The 19,048-nt window shown below is 34.5% G+C and overlaps 3 protein-coding genes across 7 annotated transcripts; 2 read left to right on the forward strand and 1 right to left on the reverse strand.

Annotated features, from left to right (window-relative positions):
- The first annotated feature begins 2,083 nt into the window (after positions 1-2,083).
- Positions 2,084-4,099, forward strand: LOC136779461 (aprataxin and PNK-like factor). 2 transcript variants are annotated; one of them, XM_066737087.1, is made up of 6 exons: positions 2,084-2,266; positions 2,345-2,416; positions 2,633-2,806; positions 2,876-3,060; positions 3,127-3,447; positions 3,761-4,099. In XM_066737087.1, the coding sequence occupies exons 1-6, from the start codon at positions 2,156-2,158 to the stop codon at positions 4,095-4,097; spliced, it is 1,200 nt and encodes a 399-aa protein (XP_066593184.1). In that variant the 5' UTR covers positions 2,084-2,155; the 3' UTR covers positions 4,098-4,099. The 2 variants fall into 2 exon arrangements, with proteins under 2 accessions (XP_066593184.1, XP_066593190.1); XM_066737093.1 differs by having other exon boundaries at positions 2,084-2,218.
- A 66-nt stretch (positions 4,100-4,165) lies between these two features.
- Trax (Translin associated factor X) lies at positions 4,166-7,221 on the reverse strand. Of its 2 annotated transcripts, none has more exons than XM_066737106.1 (3): positions 6,609-7,221; positions 5,328-5,484; positions 4,166-5,182 (listed from the first exon to the last, which is right to left on the reverse strand). In XM_066737106.1, exons 2-3 carry the CDS (start codon positions 5,341-5,343, stop codon positions 4,317-4,319), a joined length of 882 nt encoding a protein of 293 aa, XP_066593203.1. In that variant the 5' UTR covers positions 5,344-5,484; positions 6,609-7,221; the 3' UTR covers positions 4,166-4,316. The 2 variants fall into 2 exon arrangements, with proteins under 2 accessions (XP_066593203.1, XP_066593198.1); XM_066737101.1 differs by lacking the exon at positions 6,609-7,221 and adding an exon at positions 5,552-5,666.
- A 755-nt stretch (positions 7,222-7,976) lies between these two features.
- Positions 7,977-16,883, forward strand: LOC136779432 (eukaryotic translation initiation factor 4E transporter-like). Of its 3 annotated transcripts, none has more exons than XM_066737025.1 (14): positions 7,977-8,676; positions 8,872-8,969; positions 9,042-9,112; positions 9,202-9,472; positions 9,553-10,413; positions 10,489-10,843; positions 10,930-11,066; positions 11,152-11,235; positions 11,308-11,709; positions 11,784-11,973; positions 12,540-12,809; positions 13,939-14,121; positions 14,214-14,576; positions 15,022-16,883. In XM_066737025.1, the coding sequence occupies exons 1-14, from the start codon at positions 8,496-8,498 to the stop codon at positions 15,267-15,269; spliced, it is 3,714 nt and encodes a 1,237-aa protein (XP_066593122.1). In that variant the 5' UTR covers positions 7,977-8,495; the 3' UTR covers positions 15,270-16,883. The 3 variants fall into 3 exon arrangements, with proteins under 3 accessions (XP_066593122.1, XP_066593130.1, XP_066593139.1); XM_066737033.1 differs by having other exon boundaries at positions 10,933-11,066; XM_066737042.1 differs by lacking the exon at positions 12,540-12,809.
- The last annotated feature ends 2,165 nt before the right edge of the window (positions 16,884-19,048 follow it).

Below are 19,048 nucleotides of genomic sequence, written 5' to 3' on the forward strand. Positions count from 1 at the left end.
ACATTGTAAATATTAAGTCAGTGGAACTGTATTTGATTTGCGTGACCAACCACCGTTGGTATACTTTAATCTAGCTCTAATAGAACAATGAATACTCGAAAATCTAATTATCAATGCCCACGTTAATTGTTTCACCCTTACTACTTTCTATGAAACTTTAATACTGTGGTAGTTGAACACCGCGAATCTTGTATTATTACCCTGTCTTCTCAACCCACCTCTATCTACAATCGTCTTTATTTTTTCTAATAATAACTATATCTAAATTTTAGAGCAACTTATTTATTAATTTAAATCTTTGTTAATATCTAAAGTAATATATTTAAACGTTTCATAAGTTTTTATATGGCAAAGTAGGTTAAAAAGATTCGTATTGCTTTATTCAAAATCTTTATAGGTACACCACTGGTGTACGACACGTTGGATGATAAATAAATACAAGAAAATAAAACTAATAATTCACGCCTGAGAGCTTCAAATATGTATAGAATTGATCGTTCCTCGCATAGCGAAAGACGATGAAAAGACACTACTTTTGTAATGATTTTTTATCAAGTGACAATTTCTTATCTCGTTTTAAAAATAATGTGAAAAGACTGAGCCAAATCCGAGCATGAGTAAAATCATAGCTCATAAATTAGGATAATTTAAATTAGTTACTGGTGAGGTACGAATAGATTTTTCTTACTTGTAAGGGGAAGCTTCACGCAGTCGCCTAATATATGATATTTATTCATTCATGATAGGTAAATTGTTTTTTATTGGCTCTCGGGTACACAGCGATATATTGTAAGATGAAGATTATGAATATTATTATCATTATATAAATGGATACTTACTAAATATTATAAGCATATACGCGGTATTCCAAGTAAAGCTATTCCACAAGGCAATACTATCTATTAATTTATGAGTAGTGGTTAAAATATTGAAAGTGAAATGTAACATTATTAGTCCATATAGTTATCAATAACCTTGAAGTAGCTTAAAATAGCGGCATTTATATGAACTCTTATCGTGGGCATTTACTGAAATATTGAAAATCAAGAAAAAAGAACTTAAAAGCGGAAAATCATTCATTGAATTGGCCAGAGTGCATTAGCATCTTTAAACAACGATGTATATATGTAAATGGAATTAATAAGCTTTTTCACTTTGCATTAGATTGTTATACAAATAATGCAAATATTTTGCAGTTTATTCGTCGTTGTCCTTTGAAGGATTACAGATTTTTCTAACGAAACTGGCACAACGAGATTACATTCCCAACAAATTTTTAATATTATATGAACTTTCTTTTTATATAATACATTTATACTAATTTCAGTGATCCTTGTGCTGTTGACTTTCACGATTGATTTTTCATTCGAGAATAAAAAACATATTAACGCTGTTAATATATCCGCTCTTATAAAATCATTTCTATGATGATCACTTTGTGTACATAACTGTGCATTATAATATCGTACATTTTAGTCGATCGGCCGAGATTCGTTTTTACGTTATAGTAGAAAAACTGAAATATCCTTCGTGCAATATCCCTAATAAAAGATATACTGTGATAAAAGCACTTGATCTATTGACTTTAAAAGTACTCAAATTTCGCAACTGAATGATTACGCAAATATTATTGTATCAGCTATTATAATAGCGTTTGGCGACATGCAACTCTTTATGTCTTTCATCTTGTAGTTTCTTTTTATTCTATCGATGTATATTGTATAATTAAAGTAATTTAAAAGTTTTATTTGAAAACGCAGCTTCGGATAAAGTTCCTATTTCTTCACATAATTTGGCGCGTTCATTTTCAGAACTTGATTTCATAATTATTTAAAACCTCACTTCTATACCTTGTTACGAGACGGGATTAAAACTAATCTTAAAATGTTGTATCAACATTAATTAATTAATTTCTGGCTGGTTACACCCTCATTAATAAAATAACTAATTCATCAATATATCATAAAGAATTTCTGGCGTCACGTGGACTTAATATATATATTATTGTATTTTACGCGCATGTCTCTCTTCGTTTGTTTATAAAACTGTACATTCTTTGTAACTGTAAATGAAGAAACATTACATTGTTAATTATATATACATGTATTAATTTCTTCATTCTTCCCTTGTTTCGTTCCTAAAGTTTTAGTTGAAGATGCTGGAAAAATTGCAAATAATGAAGATCGAGGATGATACGGTGGAAAAAATTGACTTGAATGTAGGGAACAACATTATTAATATTATCAGAAGAAGAAAAACTGCTCAAGTTTGTTTAAATTAACGTTTGAGGTAATAATATACTTTCAGTAGAAAATGGTAAACGGTAGCGCTCATTTTTTTGTAGGACGATGTGGAAAACATTAAGGGTGCTGTTACCATAAATTTATCTTCGCACGGAGAGACGACAATTAGTTCTGTATGTAAAATACTGTGTTTTTTCATAAACTCAAATATTATATTCTGTACTTTCTTTTTTCGTGTTGTACACATATCTCGTGTTGTTTGAATAGCTTGAACTTGAACGAGCCGGCTAATAACTACATATATCTGTATATAAACATGGCAGATTCTAACCTTAAGAAATGTGAGATAAATCATTGTTTTGCGGAGGTAATGCTTTTTAGTATTGCAGGTTTTACCATGTTATATCAAATCTGTGGGATGTGCAAGATGGAAATTTCTTAAGTTAGGAGAAACAATGCCAATTAAGTCTGGTGATATTTGCTCTCTGCTACCTATTACATGTTTACTTAAAGTTGCTTCTATATATGTCATGGAAACTAACAAGAGTAATTTGAAAAGAAAAGTAATTCATTCCTTTATACATATTGTACATTTCTTTATGCAATTATTTTATTTTTTTTTTCTTTTATAGGACATGGTTGATACTTCCGACTTAAATGAAGTACCTCCAGAAAAGAAACTATGTTCTGATAATGAATTCAGTCTGGAAAATGAAAATTCTTTTAACATTACTTCAACTGAAGATTCAAGCAAAGAAAGAAAGGAATTTTCCAGCAGTCAGCTATCTGAATTAATCAAAGATATTTATGCAGCAAGGTTTACTTTTAATCTAAAAAACAAATTAAATGCAAAACGTAGATCTTATTTTTATATTTTTTAAAGTTTGCCAGAGGAAGAGGAGCATTTACAGCCAATGGAACAAAATAATGAAGCCAATAAGCCTCAAGTACCTGATTCAGTGGCTAATATGCAGAGTAATGAAGTAACAGTTGTTGATAATTTTGTCAGTAATAGTGGAATTGAGCTGAATGAAGAACGAGCTATACAAGATACTTCAGTATCTATTGTAGATTTAAATGATTCATCAGAATCTAAACAACCATGTACTTCTTCAAATAAAAATCAAATAATTGCTTCTTGCTCAACAAGTGAATCTAAAGTTATACCAAGAGATAAATGCGCTTATGGCATAAAATGTTACAGGTACCAATATATAATTATTATATAGACATCAGCCTGGGTATAGATATGTAATTGAACATACTAACATAACTATGTCACTTATCAAGTTTGGACAATGTCAGGAATACCATAACTTTGCAATCTCACAGTTACTGTTGACAGTTTGTCATTACATAAAAGAGATGTGCGTTATTCTAGCATGGTTGGGCCAACTAAGAACACATCATAGTGTAACTTTTTCTGATATGTGACAAATTACTTTATAATGTTCAGATGTGTATAGTACATATGTGACTTAAAATTTCATCAATAATTTGAGTAATTACTGTTATAGAAAAAACCAATCTCACAAGGAAAAATTTAGTCATCCTGGTGACTCCGATTATGCAGTACCAGATAACAGGCCTGAGTGTTACTATGGTATAAAGTGTTATCGCAGAAGTGAAGAGCATAAGAAAACTTATAAGCACACAGAATTAAGACCAGATATTAGGCCTAGGGAAGAAGAATATTACACTACAGAAGAATCATCTGATGGTTTGTCAGAATCAATTGATGCTTCTGATTTAGAATTTATATTTGATTTTGATTCTTCAGATAGTTCAGATGATGATGAACTTTACATGTCAGATGACTGGAAATATGAAAGTGATGATTGGGAGACTGATTAAATGTTAAATTTAAGTGTAAGATAAATAAAAATATGTTTGTATTACACTATATATGTAAGTCATAGAAATATTTTACATGAAAATATATTTTTATAATAAATTATAAAAAGTTAACTAAAAAACAATTTTGTATTAATATTAAAAAATTTATCTTAATAATACTATATATTCAATCTTACATAGATATTCATAAGTATTTGAATGTAACATTTTGATGGTTCAGTAGCCTTGGTAACCTTCGTCATCTGCGTTATATTCCTCGGTGGCAACTATAGCAACATCTGCTAATCTATGTTTAGGTATTTCAGATCCCCTCACTTTTATTGTATAACAAACATTTTCCATTTTCGCTAAGCTCTGTTTAAGGGTATAAAGCTTTTTATAAACCTCTTTTCCAGCTGAGCTAGAGCATCCTAAGAAACCTTTATACATGTTTCTAACAAAATTGCAAGTTTGATAACAGCTAGCTATATCTCCAGTAGCTAAATTGTTTATACATTTTCTCATAAGCTCTCCAGTTAAATCAGCTATTCCTAAAATATATTCATTGGGAAAAATTAACATCTCTATGTTTTTCATTGGCACAGAATTATTATCGGAGATAGCTTTTGTCTTGTCTAAAACTGTATAAATTAATGATTTTTCCAATTCCATCCAGTCTTGCATATTCCCATTTTGTAGATACTGATAAAATGTAATTGCTTCTATGTATTCTTCCACACCAGCACGGTATGCTCTTTGGTATTGGTAAAAGTCCTCATTTTGTAACTCCAATGCAATACTTTTGAACAAAGTTTTTTCTAAATTTTCTAATCTAGCTTTTGCTTCAGCTAATACACTATCCTTCTTACTTTCCTTATCAATAGAATGAAGCAAAAAGATTATTCTCTTGCTCTCGATGGTTACATCACGACCAGTTTTAACCAGCCTCTCAAAGCGATCATGCTTTTCATCCAACTCTGATGCATATGACCTGAACTGCAGGATAACTGGATTATTCTCATCTATGTTTTCCAGAATTTCTCTTCCTTTATCTCCAACATTAATTTTATTCTTATTATAAAAATGTCCACGACTTCTCCTACCTGTTATTTAATGATAAGAGCACAAATACAATTTGAAAATTATTAACCTCACCTTTAAAATAAAAATCTATTTCATAATACAATTAAAAGATAAATTATTTTTACTTAGTTGTACTTTGGCAATTGTATTTTAAAATGAACGTACCTTTTCCTTGAGACATTATGATAAAAAAATAACTATGAACAATATATTAATAGTTTTTTAAGCTTTTATTTTTGTATATAAATTTTGCAACGTCTTCTGGTGTATTACCGTAAGTGAACCACGGAATTCAATTGTTCATATTGTACTGGACCATTATCTAAAAAATAACAATGACCTTGAAAATTTTAATAAATAAACATACATACTGCTAAATAACTTCATACCAAACTCATACACATTTTACATATACATGTGTATGTTATGTACTATGTAAGTTACGTATGTAAAACTAAATTATTGTTTAATTTTCTTGTATAAAAGTTCGCGGGTGTTCCTAAAGCGATGAGAAAATAGTTTAGCGGTCGTCTAAGGGACCGTCGAACACAATGACAGTGAGATGAGAATGTGTATTGGTGTATATGCATACTATCAGCGCAAACTATCGGTCAATTTTCGCAGTTTTTGAGTGTAATTTATATATAGTTACACATTGACACTTCTCTATCATTGTGTTGATGTGCACGGTCCCTATAGGCGCGTTCACGGAGCACGCTTTTAGCACTGCCAAGTTGGCAGTGCCAACGCTACTGCGCATAGAAAAATGATTGAAATGTGTGTGTGCGCAGAGTAGCGTTGATAGCGTCTCCGTGAACGCGCCCTATAGTGTTCGTAAAAACTGTTAATATTGGATCATATTGGATGCTTTCCAATTGGCCTTAAAAATCGACACATCGGACACAAATATACAGTTTGTGTGACCTGCAATGTACCATTTGTGTCAGATTGTGTTTATTGGAAAGTTTCAATTATTAAGGCGAATTTAAGATTAAAATATATAATTATATTCAATCTATAAAACATATCAATATAAATTTTACATTACGATAAAATAAAACAGAATTGAGAAAACAAAAATTACACAAAAATTTTTAATTCGAATAATACGCAAATCAAATATGTGCAATATTGGAGAAATTCTACATACGCAGAGCATTGTGAATTGTGATAGAGCTTAAGGTTTTTTTAGTTGGCAATTTCACCGCAAGGGCAGCGACACCAATTTGAAAATAGAGGAAAGGTGGACGAGCAGACGCGTAGGGGTGAGAGTTCTAGGTTCCTCTCAGAGAACGCGCTTCGTGTGGATCAAGGAAGCAGTGAGAACAACGACGGAAGTGGGGATCGTGCGCCATTTTCTATTTTTGCATAGCAGTGAATTAGTGTTGTATGTATACGTTTTGTGTGATAAATCGGGGTTTTAACGATAATCGAGAGAGAACGCACCGTATTACTGAGAGATGATTTTTGGTTGCACGTGGTCTAATCCATCGCACCAGCAATCCCATCCGAATTGTTCCTCGCATCACTCGGAGTAAGCTCGTTTCTGGATCATCACAAATAATTACATTTTCCTCGTTTTTTCCTTCCAAAAAACGAGAGAGGAAAACAAGACGATCGGTACGCAGAGAAACAACACGATCCCGCCTGATACAACCGATTTCTATAATATATTTATATATGTGTAATATATAGTGTACATATACATATATATACACGCATATATATACACATATATATACACATATATCTGCACATATATTCATCTCTCGCGAGAGAAACGAAACAAGATATATAGAAAAGCTAACCAGTCTGTGATACTAAACAGTAGTAAGGTATACATAGCTAGGTGTAAACTCTGTACAATAAGATTATACGTGTGTGTGCGTGTGTATGGCGAACCAGTCGTAGATAAGTCACATTAAAAGGATTTTAGTTAAAAAATTTCCAATTATATTTGTCGCGTTTTTTGTGCGTGTGTGTGTGTACGGGAGTGATTGCTGGTGCGTAAGTGTTATACAAAAATTTGGGAAGAGATCGAACTTTCGGAAAAGTCAGAAGGCAGTGAAGAATGTCAGTGGAATCTGTGTCAAGTGACAAGCAATTACCAGTTCCAAAGAATGAAGGTACACAATGGTCTTTTATATTTCACTAAACTACAGATAATATCCTTTATGTTTATTGTTTGTATAAATCGGACCCATATACTTATTTCTCATTGATGCCAAACGAAAAATTGATATAAGGAAGACAAAGTGTAAATTATTAATTTCATTCATATTGTTTTTCTCAACGCTTCATTTGTTACATGCATGACTTGTAAAAGCTGAAAACCTCTTTTTGATCTTACTTATTAAAATCTTCAAGTGTACCTTATGCTCGACACAATCTTTAAATCTGCTTAGGTTATTGACAATATTGTTTCGTATATATAACCGTATCCGGATCCAATCATATTTTTGACCAGATGTTTCGTCACATATGTTTGGAAAAACAAATTCGACTCGAGTAATATTATTAAAAGGAATCTATTTACCATTCTGCGTGAAAGTGCGACATTTTTTTTATTACATTAATAAAATTGGCGAAATCTCTTAATGATGAAGCTTAAACAAATTTTATGTTTGACGTCAAATGATTAAAAGCTTCTTAACTCGTTCGCTTACACTTAGCCTTGACTTATTCAGTCAGTTTGATTCTAGGGCTTTAAATTTTTTTGAATTTTGAAATTCGACCTATAGCAGGTTATCTCGCGCAGTAAAACGAATCTCGAGCGTTGATTGGATCAGGTCGGGCCAGAGCTTGACGGCCAGGTCGGGGAACTGTATCGGGTCGCATCGCGGGTATCACGCATTTGACTTTAACCATCCGAACTATCAGTAACTATCGGCAATTGTTACCTTTCACCAGTTAGGCGAAAATTGTGCAAATCTTATTAGAATATTTGTGAAAAACTAGTGTACAGCCAACACTCGGGTTCCAATCGAACCAATAGAAAACCGTCAACTACAAGATATACAAAGAAATTTTCACGAGAAGCAGTATTTTTTTATTATAATATTAAATTGACTCAAAAATCACTTGAGTTTCGAACGTATTCTTGGTGATGAAAAATCATCGATTCTCTCATTTATCATAGTGAATAATCCATCGACAATTTCTACGTTAATTCTGCATCTATAACGAGTTTTCGCTCGACCGCTTCGTCCTTTGTAGCGTAAATATTTTGGCCCGGACTGAGCCGAATCGGTTACTCGTACTACGACATAAAGAGAGTTGTTTTGGGCAGCGTAGATTCAAAAATTTTCCAAGTTTCGCTACTTCTTCGGTGCAATGAAATTGGAGACTTCTCAAAATTCCAGGGGCTCCAATTGGTATCGGCGACCGCGTAAGCGTCCACTGGTTGGACCTACTGGTTCTCCTTACTTGGATGCTACCCTTGTATCGCAAACAAGGGCCTGTAAATGGTTTCGAAAAAATAAATCTTCGAATCCCTGGAAAAAGCTAGCTTTTAGTAAGTAACGATAAACACTGCGATTTCTCAGAAGAATAATTTGAAACAATTTGGAAATTTTTGTAATTAAAGCGAGTTGAATTAATAGTTTTGTTTAAACACATTTGTCTTCCTTGTATCCATAGACTATTCTATAATCATTTGAAATTAAAATTGAAATTTTAAGGAAGTTTACTTATTTTCTTATTTTTTTAGGAGATGAAGCTATTATATCGATGTCGGTGGCGGGAGAGGTGACTGATACCTCCATCATGGAAGTAGGGCGTACGAGGCCGCAATTTCAGTATTCAAGGGTAATTATATCTCCATCGATATCCAAATATTCGTAAATTATAACGATGCTAACAGTTGAAATCTGATTGTAGGAGGAATTAATGGATATTAAAAATTTACCGTTATCGAGGCGCAGACCTGACTTGGATTTCTCCTGCAGTTGGTAAATACAAGAAAGAGATTTGATTTGCGTTTGAATTAACGTTCAAGAAGGAATAAATTTGGTATTGACTGGTCTTTTGCACTTTTCAGTATAAGAGAGATGCGAGATCCTGAGCGTTGGCATTCGGATAGAAAACGGAGTGAGACACCACCGAAGGATGAACGAGCAGGAAGGAACGATCAAGTGGCAGATAGTCATAATAAACGAAGGAGTGGGGATCCGCGAGAGAGGATACGTAAGGAGCAGGACGGGATTGTACTGAGTCCTCAGCGTAGGAGTTTCAATTCTGGCTGTTTTGTGAACGTTAGTCAGCCACCACCGAGACGCCCTGAAAGTCCCATAGGGAAGACTGAAGTAAACGTATGTATTAATTATACGAATGAAATTGTATTATGCTCGGGTTAACTATTGAAAGATATTTAAAATTATTGGATTTGCAGGTGAGCCATCGAGAACCTGTTCGTCGAATCGGTAGCGGAAGGATTTTGACTCGAGACATTTGGGACTTTAGATCGGAGAATGAGAAACTCGAGCCAGAGCGTACAGAGTTCAATTTCAGGTCTGGAGCAGGAAGTAACATTCGAGATAGGGATAGTAGGGACAACAGGGACCTGAAGGACAGGGATAATCTTCGAGACCGGGATAGAGAAAGAGAGAGGGAGAATGTACGAGGAGGAGATAGGGAAGATAGAGATAGATACGAGAGACGTTCATTTGGTAGAGATTTTGGCGACAGGGACAGGGGACTCGATAGGAATGAAAGAAATCATCTTGTTGACCGTGATAAGGATCGCGTACGTGATAGGAGATACAACAACGATCGCAGAAGGACTTATAGTGACAATCGTGACTTGGATGAGCCCGAATGGTTCAGCTCTGGACCTACCTCCCAGCACGACACCATAGAGCTTCGAGGATTCGAAGATATTCCCGAGGAAAAGGCTCTGAATATTAGCAATAAGAGTAAGAAGCAATCACCCGCTCAGAAAAAACGTGGAAAGAAAAATTCGGAGAAGGAAGAAGTCAAAAGCGATAACAATTCAGCAGCTCCCAAAGGTCGAAGCACTCCTACAGCTATGGATCAACCGCTTAACGTTGCTCCCGTTCCTCACTCGCCTATTTCTGAGAGAAAAGAGCCAGCCTCTCCATCTCCCAAGGAAACCTCTGATATTAACGAAAGCACGGTTGAGAACGTCGAGAATAATAATGTTAGCAAGAATGAAGAAGAGAATCATACTGATTTTAATCTCGACGAGTTCCTCAAATCTGATACGTTCCCTGGTGTTCCTGGCTTGCTTTCGGTGAGTATACTGAAGTCTCTTGCTTTTTTTATTGATTAATTTATCCTAATTTTAAAATTAATGTTTTTCTTGAAGAATGGAGTTGGTTCAAATGGTGGTTCCTGTTCACGATTCAGCCAATGGTTCAAGAGAGAAAGTCCAGTCCAACAGTTGGATAGTCGAAGAACCTCTATCCAGGACGAACTGCTAAATAATTTATTAAACGATATAACTGAGCCCAATATCCAAATTCCTTCTGTTTCTGAGTCAAACACGTACTTTGCGCCTATCTCACCCGCGACGACGACCACAAATAAAGCTACATCAGCTACTGGAGTGAAACTCTTGGAAATGCTGCAACGTGGAGGAAATAAACCTAATCAAAATGGACAAGGAGATTCCGTAGAGACAGTTGTGCCGATGATGAAAAATTCCAACATCAAGGATATGGGTAAAATTTATTTCTTATTTTTTCTATTCTTGTGTCTATATATCTTTACTTTATTTTGAATTTAATGACATTGTCGTTTCATTCAGAAGTAGGTGGTAAGGTTATTCATAGTTTGGAGGAATTGGAGGCTCGAATGAGAGGTGGTGTCCCTCCTCCCACAACCTCGACCGAGCCAACTCGTGTAAATAAGACTGAAGAAGATCTATCTGCATTTAAAAAACTGGTAACTATGTATTAGTGTTTATTTTCTTTATAATTATTAATACTTTATCGTTTGTTATATAAATTAATTTTTGTATTGTTTATAGCTCGCTCAAGTCACAGGTGGTCAAGCTGTTCCAGCAGCAAATGGACCTATTCCCCAGAAACAACAACCAATTAAACTTATGCAGGTAAATAATTGCCATGTACGGACATATCCATTTTTTATATATATTCGTATTATAAAATGCTTATTTGTTTAGTTGTTGAACTCGCAAATGAAACAAATGCCCCCAGTCACGACTCAGCAGCATATCGCGGATCATCCACCAGCATTTAATCACGTTGGTCCATTAGGTCCTACGCAACATCCACATCAAGCTCAAGTTCAACATGAGAATTTAATGAAAGTACTACAAATTCAACAGCAACAACAACAACAACAGCAGCAACAGCAGAAGCAGCGACAACACTCCGATATGTTCTCGATGATGATGGGAGGTCAAAGAATTATGGGAGTTAGCCCTGTTCCACCGGAAATGCAAATGGTGCTGAATAATGCTCCATCCAGCCATGAACTTTTACAAAGACCAGAAGCACAGGCGATAATTCAAGGTCTTCGACAAGGAGAGATAACTAAGCAACATCTCATGCAACAATTGCAGGTTCATTAGTAGACAATTATTTCTTTGTTCATTATTTTTACTCGGCAAATTAACTGTATCTTTCGCTACTATAGAATCCAGTAATGCAGCACCGCCATCGAGAAGTCTTGGTAAATATTTTAAAGATGTACGGGAGTACAACTCCACGTACAATTAGTCCACATCCTACAGCACCAACGCCACAAGACCACATTTTGCAGCAGATGCTTTTCCAGCAGCAGCAACAACAGCAACAGCAAAGAATTCCATCTCCTATGAACAATGGTAAGTGACTGTGTTTGATATCAATAGACTTTGGTTTGTTTCGATAGAATCTTATTATGAGAATCTGTATTATTCTTTTATTCATATTCCATTGGAGCTCTTAACAGTCTTTTCCGCATTCTCTCTGTAACTCTGTGTGTTATAATCAAATATGAGGCTTCTTGAAATTTTTTAGCGTAAATACTCAGTAGTTTTGATACATTTTAACGAGTTCTTGTGCTATTTGGAATGCAGCTTATTGTCCAGCACCAATCATATCACCAAACTTAGCAACTAGCTCGAATACATTAGGTGTGCAACATCCAGGTAACGTAGTAGCGAAAATGGTTGCAGCAGGATTAATGGGGGATGATGAACGATAGGTAGTCTTAAATTAGCTAGGGCCAGAAGAGAAAAGTCGTTTTGCAAGTACTTTTTTATTTGCCTTTTTTTATTATTAAAATAGATTCACTTCTCGAGGAACGTTTTAATTTCCTTTTAACTTGTGCTAGAAAATTTTAACATAAAAAAATTGCTACAGGATTTTTGGAAGTTTTACGATGTTTTTCACTTTGTACTTTTAACAGTGATACAGCACAGAGTGCCCTCGCCGCGCGAGCTAGTAATGCATACACAGTCAATAATGCAAAATGCTCTGATAAAAAAGAAGTTAGAAGAACAGAGAGAGAACTTCCGTAAGCGACAGGAGCAGCAGCAACAACAACATCAACAACAAGTGCAGCAGAGATCGTCTAGTCCTGTGATCTCGCCAGCTAAGCAAACCATGAGTCCAACGCCTCTTGCATTCACTCCGACATCGGTTCTACGGAAAATGACCGCTGAAAAAGATTCTGAGGGTGCGAATCAGTCCAATCGTCAAGTAGAAATCACTTCTTCTCCTCGGAAGCATTGCAAAATTAAAGTAGAAATAAAATATTCCGAAAAGCCTAAGGATGATCTTAAAATGCTTGAGAGAAATCGCTTTAATCAGCTTGTTCCATATGATCCTAAAGTTACTAATGATATATTATTTCAAACCGTAACTTCCAATAACACTAGCGTTGCTAAAGCATTTGAAATGTTGGGTGTCGTTGTACCCAATATAGATACTAACAATAACTCTCCTTTGAAAAAGGAGGTAAATGGTCTTACTTATAATAATATTAACGGTATCATGACTAACGCGAATGACAATAAAAATAGTTCGCGAATTATTTGCGATGTTCTACCGAGAAAGAATGAGGCAGATACAGTAGCAATAGAAAAAACTAGCCTTATAGAGTCGGTAATTCCAGAAGAAGATGAAACTGTTGATCCATAGAATGATATTAAGGGGTTTGCAACCACTTTGAACTAATACACAAAATCATTTGCCTCAATTAAAAAATCTTTCTCTTAACTCTCTTAATTTTCTGCATACTTAGAATACAAAAAGAAATAAACTAGATTTTTGTTTTTGCTTGATGTTAACATCAAATTTTTGCACTCTATGCGATAATTAACATTTTTTTATTTTTCACTAGTATTTTTACTATAATTTAACCATGGCTGTTAATCGCATGAATTTATTTCAATCAATGATTGTGTTGAAATAGATTTTATAATAAAAATCATTGTATATTCGTTTGCTTGAAACTTTTTCTACTCTGCTTTCCATTGTAATATAATATCTTTTTCTCTCTTATGATGTGCTTTGCTACATAAATTGCATGATCCTAGCACAAATAATAAAATTAATCCTTCAAATCCAACATCCAAATGCTTCTCATTACTTTTAAGCTGTTTTTCAAATACAACGATTTTTTAATCGTGCACGTTAGTAGCATGGCATGCTTAGCTTTATAATGATGTAATTTAGCAGATAAAAATGTGTAATAGTTTTTCGATGCTTCCATTGCCATGTATAGATTAACAATATTATTTTACATTATATTATTTTTTTATTTGACACACAATAAAATGTATGTCTAAATATGTTATATACAGGCAACAACGAGCCATCAAAAATGGTTAGCCAAAGTCAAGCTAGCCAAATTCAACAAATGCAGTCTGCTGTTCAATTGCTTACGCAACAGGGTTCTCTTTCTCGACAAAATGCAATTCGGCCTCAACAGCAACAACCCATGCAGCAGCCTCTGTGGAATACACCTACTGCAAAGCAACATCCTGGTATGACTGAGATGGTTTTATCTATACATATTACATTCAACTAGTAAGAGTTTAACCAAAAAAAAATATTTACATAAATGTGTTTATTTTAGGACGACCAATAGTAAAGGGGGGAAATGGTGGTGGAAGTGGAACTGGAACCGCCGGTAATCAATTTGACTACAGTGGTGGGAGTGCTGACTTTCAACAACAACACAGAAATCCTCCAAACGCTTATGGAAATCCAGCCCGTTCGAAACACACGATAGCAACCCCACCTTTATCACATCCTAATCTTCCTCAATATAACCTTGCTCTAAAGCTGATGATGAACCAGAAGCCAAACACTATTAATAGTCAAATGAAAATGCAGCAGGTTCAATCGCATCTTACTAATATGCAACAGCAACAACGAAACGTTAACTCACAGGCACAGCAACTTGTGATGAATCAAAACTTCAATTCTACTCGAACAGGTGAAAGATGAGTTGATTCTGTTGTGACTTAAAACACCCTAAAAATAACATTGATAGATATGCACCATATCATTGGAAAACTATCCTTCCAGTCCTTAATCTCTTACTAAAACAGACGTGATTTGCAGGTGTTTCCCTAGCTAATCAAAACATATGCAATGGTGTTCAAAAGTTGAATTAATCGCAACTTTAATTTTTCTTCTAATTGGCATGAACGTTGGATATAATATAAGCAGTAACAATCTAGCTTCTTTAACTATTGCCCCTGTTTCCTAATATTAAGAATGTAAAAAATAAGTGCGAGAAAGGAAGACAAAGAGAGCCCTTGCGCTTTAATCATTTATTACATCCTTTACTGGATCTTGATGTTAATTTTTGTATGGGCGTGTTTGCGTTTAGACCTTGATGTTAGACAATGTACGAATTGAATAAATAATTTTCACAGATGCACGAGTAATGCGCTCACAGCAGCTGAACATGACAGTTGGCCGACAAAACTCTTCGGCCATGGGATTCGTAGGCAGCAACGGTGGGGATCTTTCACCGACGTCCAATCAGTTAGCGAGATGGTTTAGTCCGGAGCTGCTTGCACAGGCTCGCGCTGGTAAATTGCCAGAGCTCGGCCAGACGAACGTTTTGTCTTTAGAGGAATTAGAAAGACTTCAACATGCCTCAACTACAGTGCACAATTAGGCTGAGATGTTGTAATTTTGATCGTAAGCACGAGGATCCTACATTTCTTGTATTTATTTCAATTTCTTCGTCGAAATTTCTTCTCGATATATTAGTCATTGATTCTCGAACGTTTACTCATGTGACAAAACTGACTGTCTCTTCGATTCTTACTGAGTAAGAAACAAAAAGAGTAGAGGAAAAGGAGGGAGACAGGATTCCTGAGGAGTTTCGTCTGTAACAAAGAAGGTCCATTTGGAATCGTAGCCTAATAATGTAAGCAGGAATGATAGATGACTGGGGAAGAGCGATACAAAATAAATGAGGAAAAAGTAGTCTTCACTTTGTTAGATATGTGACAAGAGCATCCGTTACTGCAAATAATTGCTTTCTTTCTAGATAATGTGTTGACGCATTAAACGGAGGTATTCAGGATGCCCATTGCGATTTACAGACATAAAAACTGTATTGTACTGTGTTCTTCGCGAATTGCATAAAGTACAGGATTAATAGAATCTTAGAATGACCATGAAAATATGAAAAAAAAGAGTATACCATTAAATATGCGAAGGTCAGGTTTCAAGCAGCTTTTAAGATTTATTGCCAACAAGACTGAGAAAAAATTCGAATTATATTAATTTCAGCCGTCACTGTCCTCGATTAAGTAAATCTATAAAAGAGCTTAATTTGGTTTAACATTAATTACACGTATACATATTTTCTACAGTTAAGAATTATTATTTTTGAAATGTTTTTGATCAAAGAAATCATATCGTAACAAAAGAAGTATATAAATATATACACGCAAATAAATATATTTATTGAATAGTGCCTGTTCACAGTTCAAGTTCAAATCGTATATGGTTCGAAGGGTAACAGGTGCTGATAGTTACTGGATCACTGAGATACTTTATAGACGTCTCATTGGATACTAAAAGGTTAAATAACGCGGAGCGTCTCGTCAACTTTCATTTGTTAACGGCTGTACTATAGTTATTGAAGCAACGTTATGTTGCTAAACTTCATGGACACATACGTATTTAATACTCCAAAACAGTTGTATTAGTGCAGACCATTCGTGATTTTGTTCTATGTACCGTATAGCTGCTTATTTATTGTGTATCCCGCAAGAGATCTTTTCAAACGTATAAAACATACGACTTTGATTGAAAATAAATCGTTAATATTTTACATTTGATTAAATACACTGAGTGAAGTGTTAAATATTATAATTGTATTCCACAGGAGCTTCGACTTCATTTACTAAATGGACAGGTGAAACAAATATGAGAATAAGTACTCGTCAGGTCACCATGCATATATTATACAAATAAATATATAATATATACTTTGTAGAAGTGTGAGAGTACAGTATCATTATCATGATCAAGAGTGGGGCTAGAATAAATTCTTTCCAAATGAACTTTGGAAAATTTCTAGATAAACCATTTTAATGAACTAAATAAGAAAATGACAGGACATTCCAGCTCTTACAAATGAATTAGTTAAACGAGATATCTTTAATGAAACATTATCTAGGTAGAGAAAAAAGAATCAAATTCTCTCGTTCAACAGTGTAGAAAAATGTAACATTAATTTGTTATATATTAATATACACTAATATTTAAATATCAACGGACATTGCTAATATTAGAACACTAGTCACAGAGTGAATATTTTAACAAAGAAATCTCGTTTTATCATTTATATAGAATGGATTTGTTCTAATTCCAATCAGAGAGCACTCCTAATCATATATTGTATTTCTGACTGATAAAATTCTTTGGTCGTAGATTGCAAATTTGCGCACGTAGATGTATCAAGTACATCTTTAGCGCGATTGAGAAAAACATAAAAAAATATATCAATAGCAAACAATATTCAAAACAAATGGCTCTTATAAAAATTACTTTGACAACATTGTTGCAGTCAGGGGCTTTGACTATAAGACATTAACGGAATTCATTAACCATTTCTCATTACCAGCATTTAAAATTGCATAATATCTTTGGAAAAGGAGAATTCTTTATGACGATGTATACAATTTTTGATTCTGAAGATTTTACAATTACTCAAAACAATTCTGCTTACGGTTAATTAAAAATGCTACACAAAGAAAATCGTGTTCCGAGTATTTGTGCACTAAAAGTTGTTTCATGAGATAAAGTTTTTGTAAATAGGCAGAGTCGTAAACGAATAAAGTTTATTAGTCCGTCGGACCGATAATATGTAAATAAAATTATTAGTTATAATGTCGTATTAAATCGAGAAAATTGTCACAAATAAAGGCAAAGGTGTAATTATATCATATCCAATTTATTTGCATGATAATATATATTCACATCTGCATTGTGACTGATTTTTAATAATTTATTAATAGATCTAGGATTTTTAGAATCGATTTGCTTTTATTTGAAACAAGTGAAGTGATAAAACGGTAAGTTCATATTTTTATTCGAAGTTTGAAGGTCGGTTATCTCCGTAGTAACCGAATGATTCACGAACCAAACCGAAGACTGCCGAGAGAGCCGAGCAAATTCAGCAAATAGAAACCGAACGGTTCAGTTCAGGTATTGCTAGGTAGGTGAACTGTAACGCGAGACGCTACAAGGAATTGGACGGGACGGTTTACCTACTGCCTACTACAGAGGAAAATCAGAAGAACATAAGCAAGCATAAGCAACGAAGGAGGAGAGCAGATGTGTATAACTGACTGTTATTCGAAAATAAATTTCTCTTTAAAAGTTGTGCAAATAGAGTTATTAAAAATTTGAGACTACACAAAGAAGTCACGCTATGGAACTTCAGTTTAATGGTTAATGCGTCATTTTCGAGAAAAAAAAATATAATAATCCCCAAACCATAGTAGCATTTGTCTTATAATAAAATGTGCAAACTAAAGTGTGATTTTTCTCTACCTCGTCCAGTCTCAATCTTAATAAATATCGTGTATAGAAAGTTTAGCTAAAGCTTTGATTAATAACGTATTGACGATGTCTTCCGCCATTACGATAGAACAGCTATTTATTCAACTCGTAATAGGCATGGCTTACGATGTCGTATAAAGGCAATATATTTTTGCAAGACAAAGCTTTGGTCCAACAAATTTACAAAATATTGGATTACCTCAGATTACCGAGAAGAAAAAAGTTACGATTGAGACCTAAACTATTCATAGTCATTTTCCAATCCTTTCGAAACTGTAGGCATTTTAGTCTGTGAAATGATCACTAGAAGGAGAAGTTTTAGTAAAGAATAATTTGTTAGATTGCATTGAATAAGCTGGATTGGCATCTCGTATGAGAGATTCCTTTTAGCCCGAACCATTAAAACAAATAGGAGCAGGGAAAACCTAAGCTACCTGCTTCCAACCTTTCAGGTTTTGTGGATGGTAAGAGGTACAGGAAGTATATCGACATATTCGTTGCTGCGAAATTATTTTACCAGGCGCCACAAGCGGTAGCCATTGTGGATAGGGCGCCCTTCGGGCCACCATTTCTTTGTCTGTGCCAGTCTGTGAGCTCGTAGCACGAAACTGCTATGGCTAGAGGAATTGTGTAGCTTCTGTGCATCTGAGAGACGCGATTGCTGGCCTTGCGGAAAGTTCAGTTCATGTAAGCTTTGCACGTATTACTACAACGTCTGTCCAAGCGTTCTTCGCTAGAGCTCTTGCTAACTTGTAAACTTTACGATGTGCTTAGATTCTCGTCTACATCTCGTGTGCTCTTAATTCGTAAATATCAAGTGGTCAAACGAACCTGGTAAAGCATTAATTATTAAGCGTATACGTAATCCTCTTT

The sequence above is a fragment of the Prorops nasuta genome, unplaced genomic scaffold (assembly GCF_024137725.1).
Source record: "Prorops nasuta isolate Cenicafe-Biocafe unplaced genomic scaffold, Cenicafe_Pnas_1.2 PNAS00002, whole genome shotgun sequence".
Lineage (NCBI taxonomy): Eukaryota > Metazoa > Arthropoda > Insecta > Hymenoptera > Bethylidae > Prorops > Prorops nasuta.

Coding starts and splice junctions, on each gene's coding strand:
- LOC136779461 (XM_066737087.1), top strand. CDS start 2,156: ATGCTGGAAAAATTGCAAATAATGAAGATCGAGGATGATACGGTGGAA. Junction 3,061..3,126: donor AAAGATATTTATGCAGCAAG/GTTTACTTTTAA, acceptor TATTTTTTAAAG/TTTGCCAGAGGAAGAGGAGC. Junction 3,448..3,760: donor TATGGCATAAAATGTTACAG/GTACCAATATAT, acceptor TTACTGTTATAG/AAAAAACCAATCTCACAAGG.
- LOC136779432 (XM_066737025.1), top strand. CDS start 8,496: ATGAAATTGGAGACTTCTCAAAATTCCAGGGGCTCCAATTGGTATCGG. Junction 11,236..11,307: donor AACCAATTAAACTTATGCAG/GTAAATAATTGC, acceptor TTATTTGTTTAG/TTGTTGAACTCGCAAATGAA. Junction 11,974..12,539: donor TCCATCTCCTATGAACAATG/GTAAGTGACTGT, acceptor TACTTTTAACAG/TGATACAGCACAGAGTGCCC.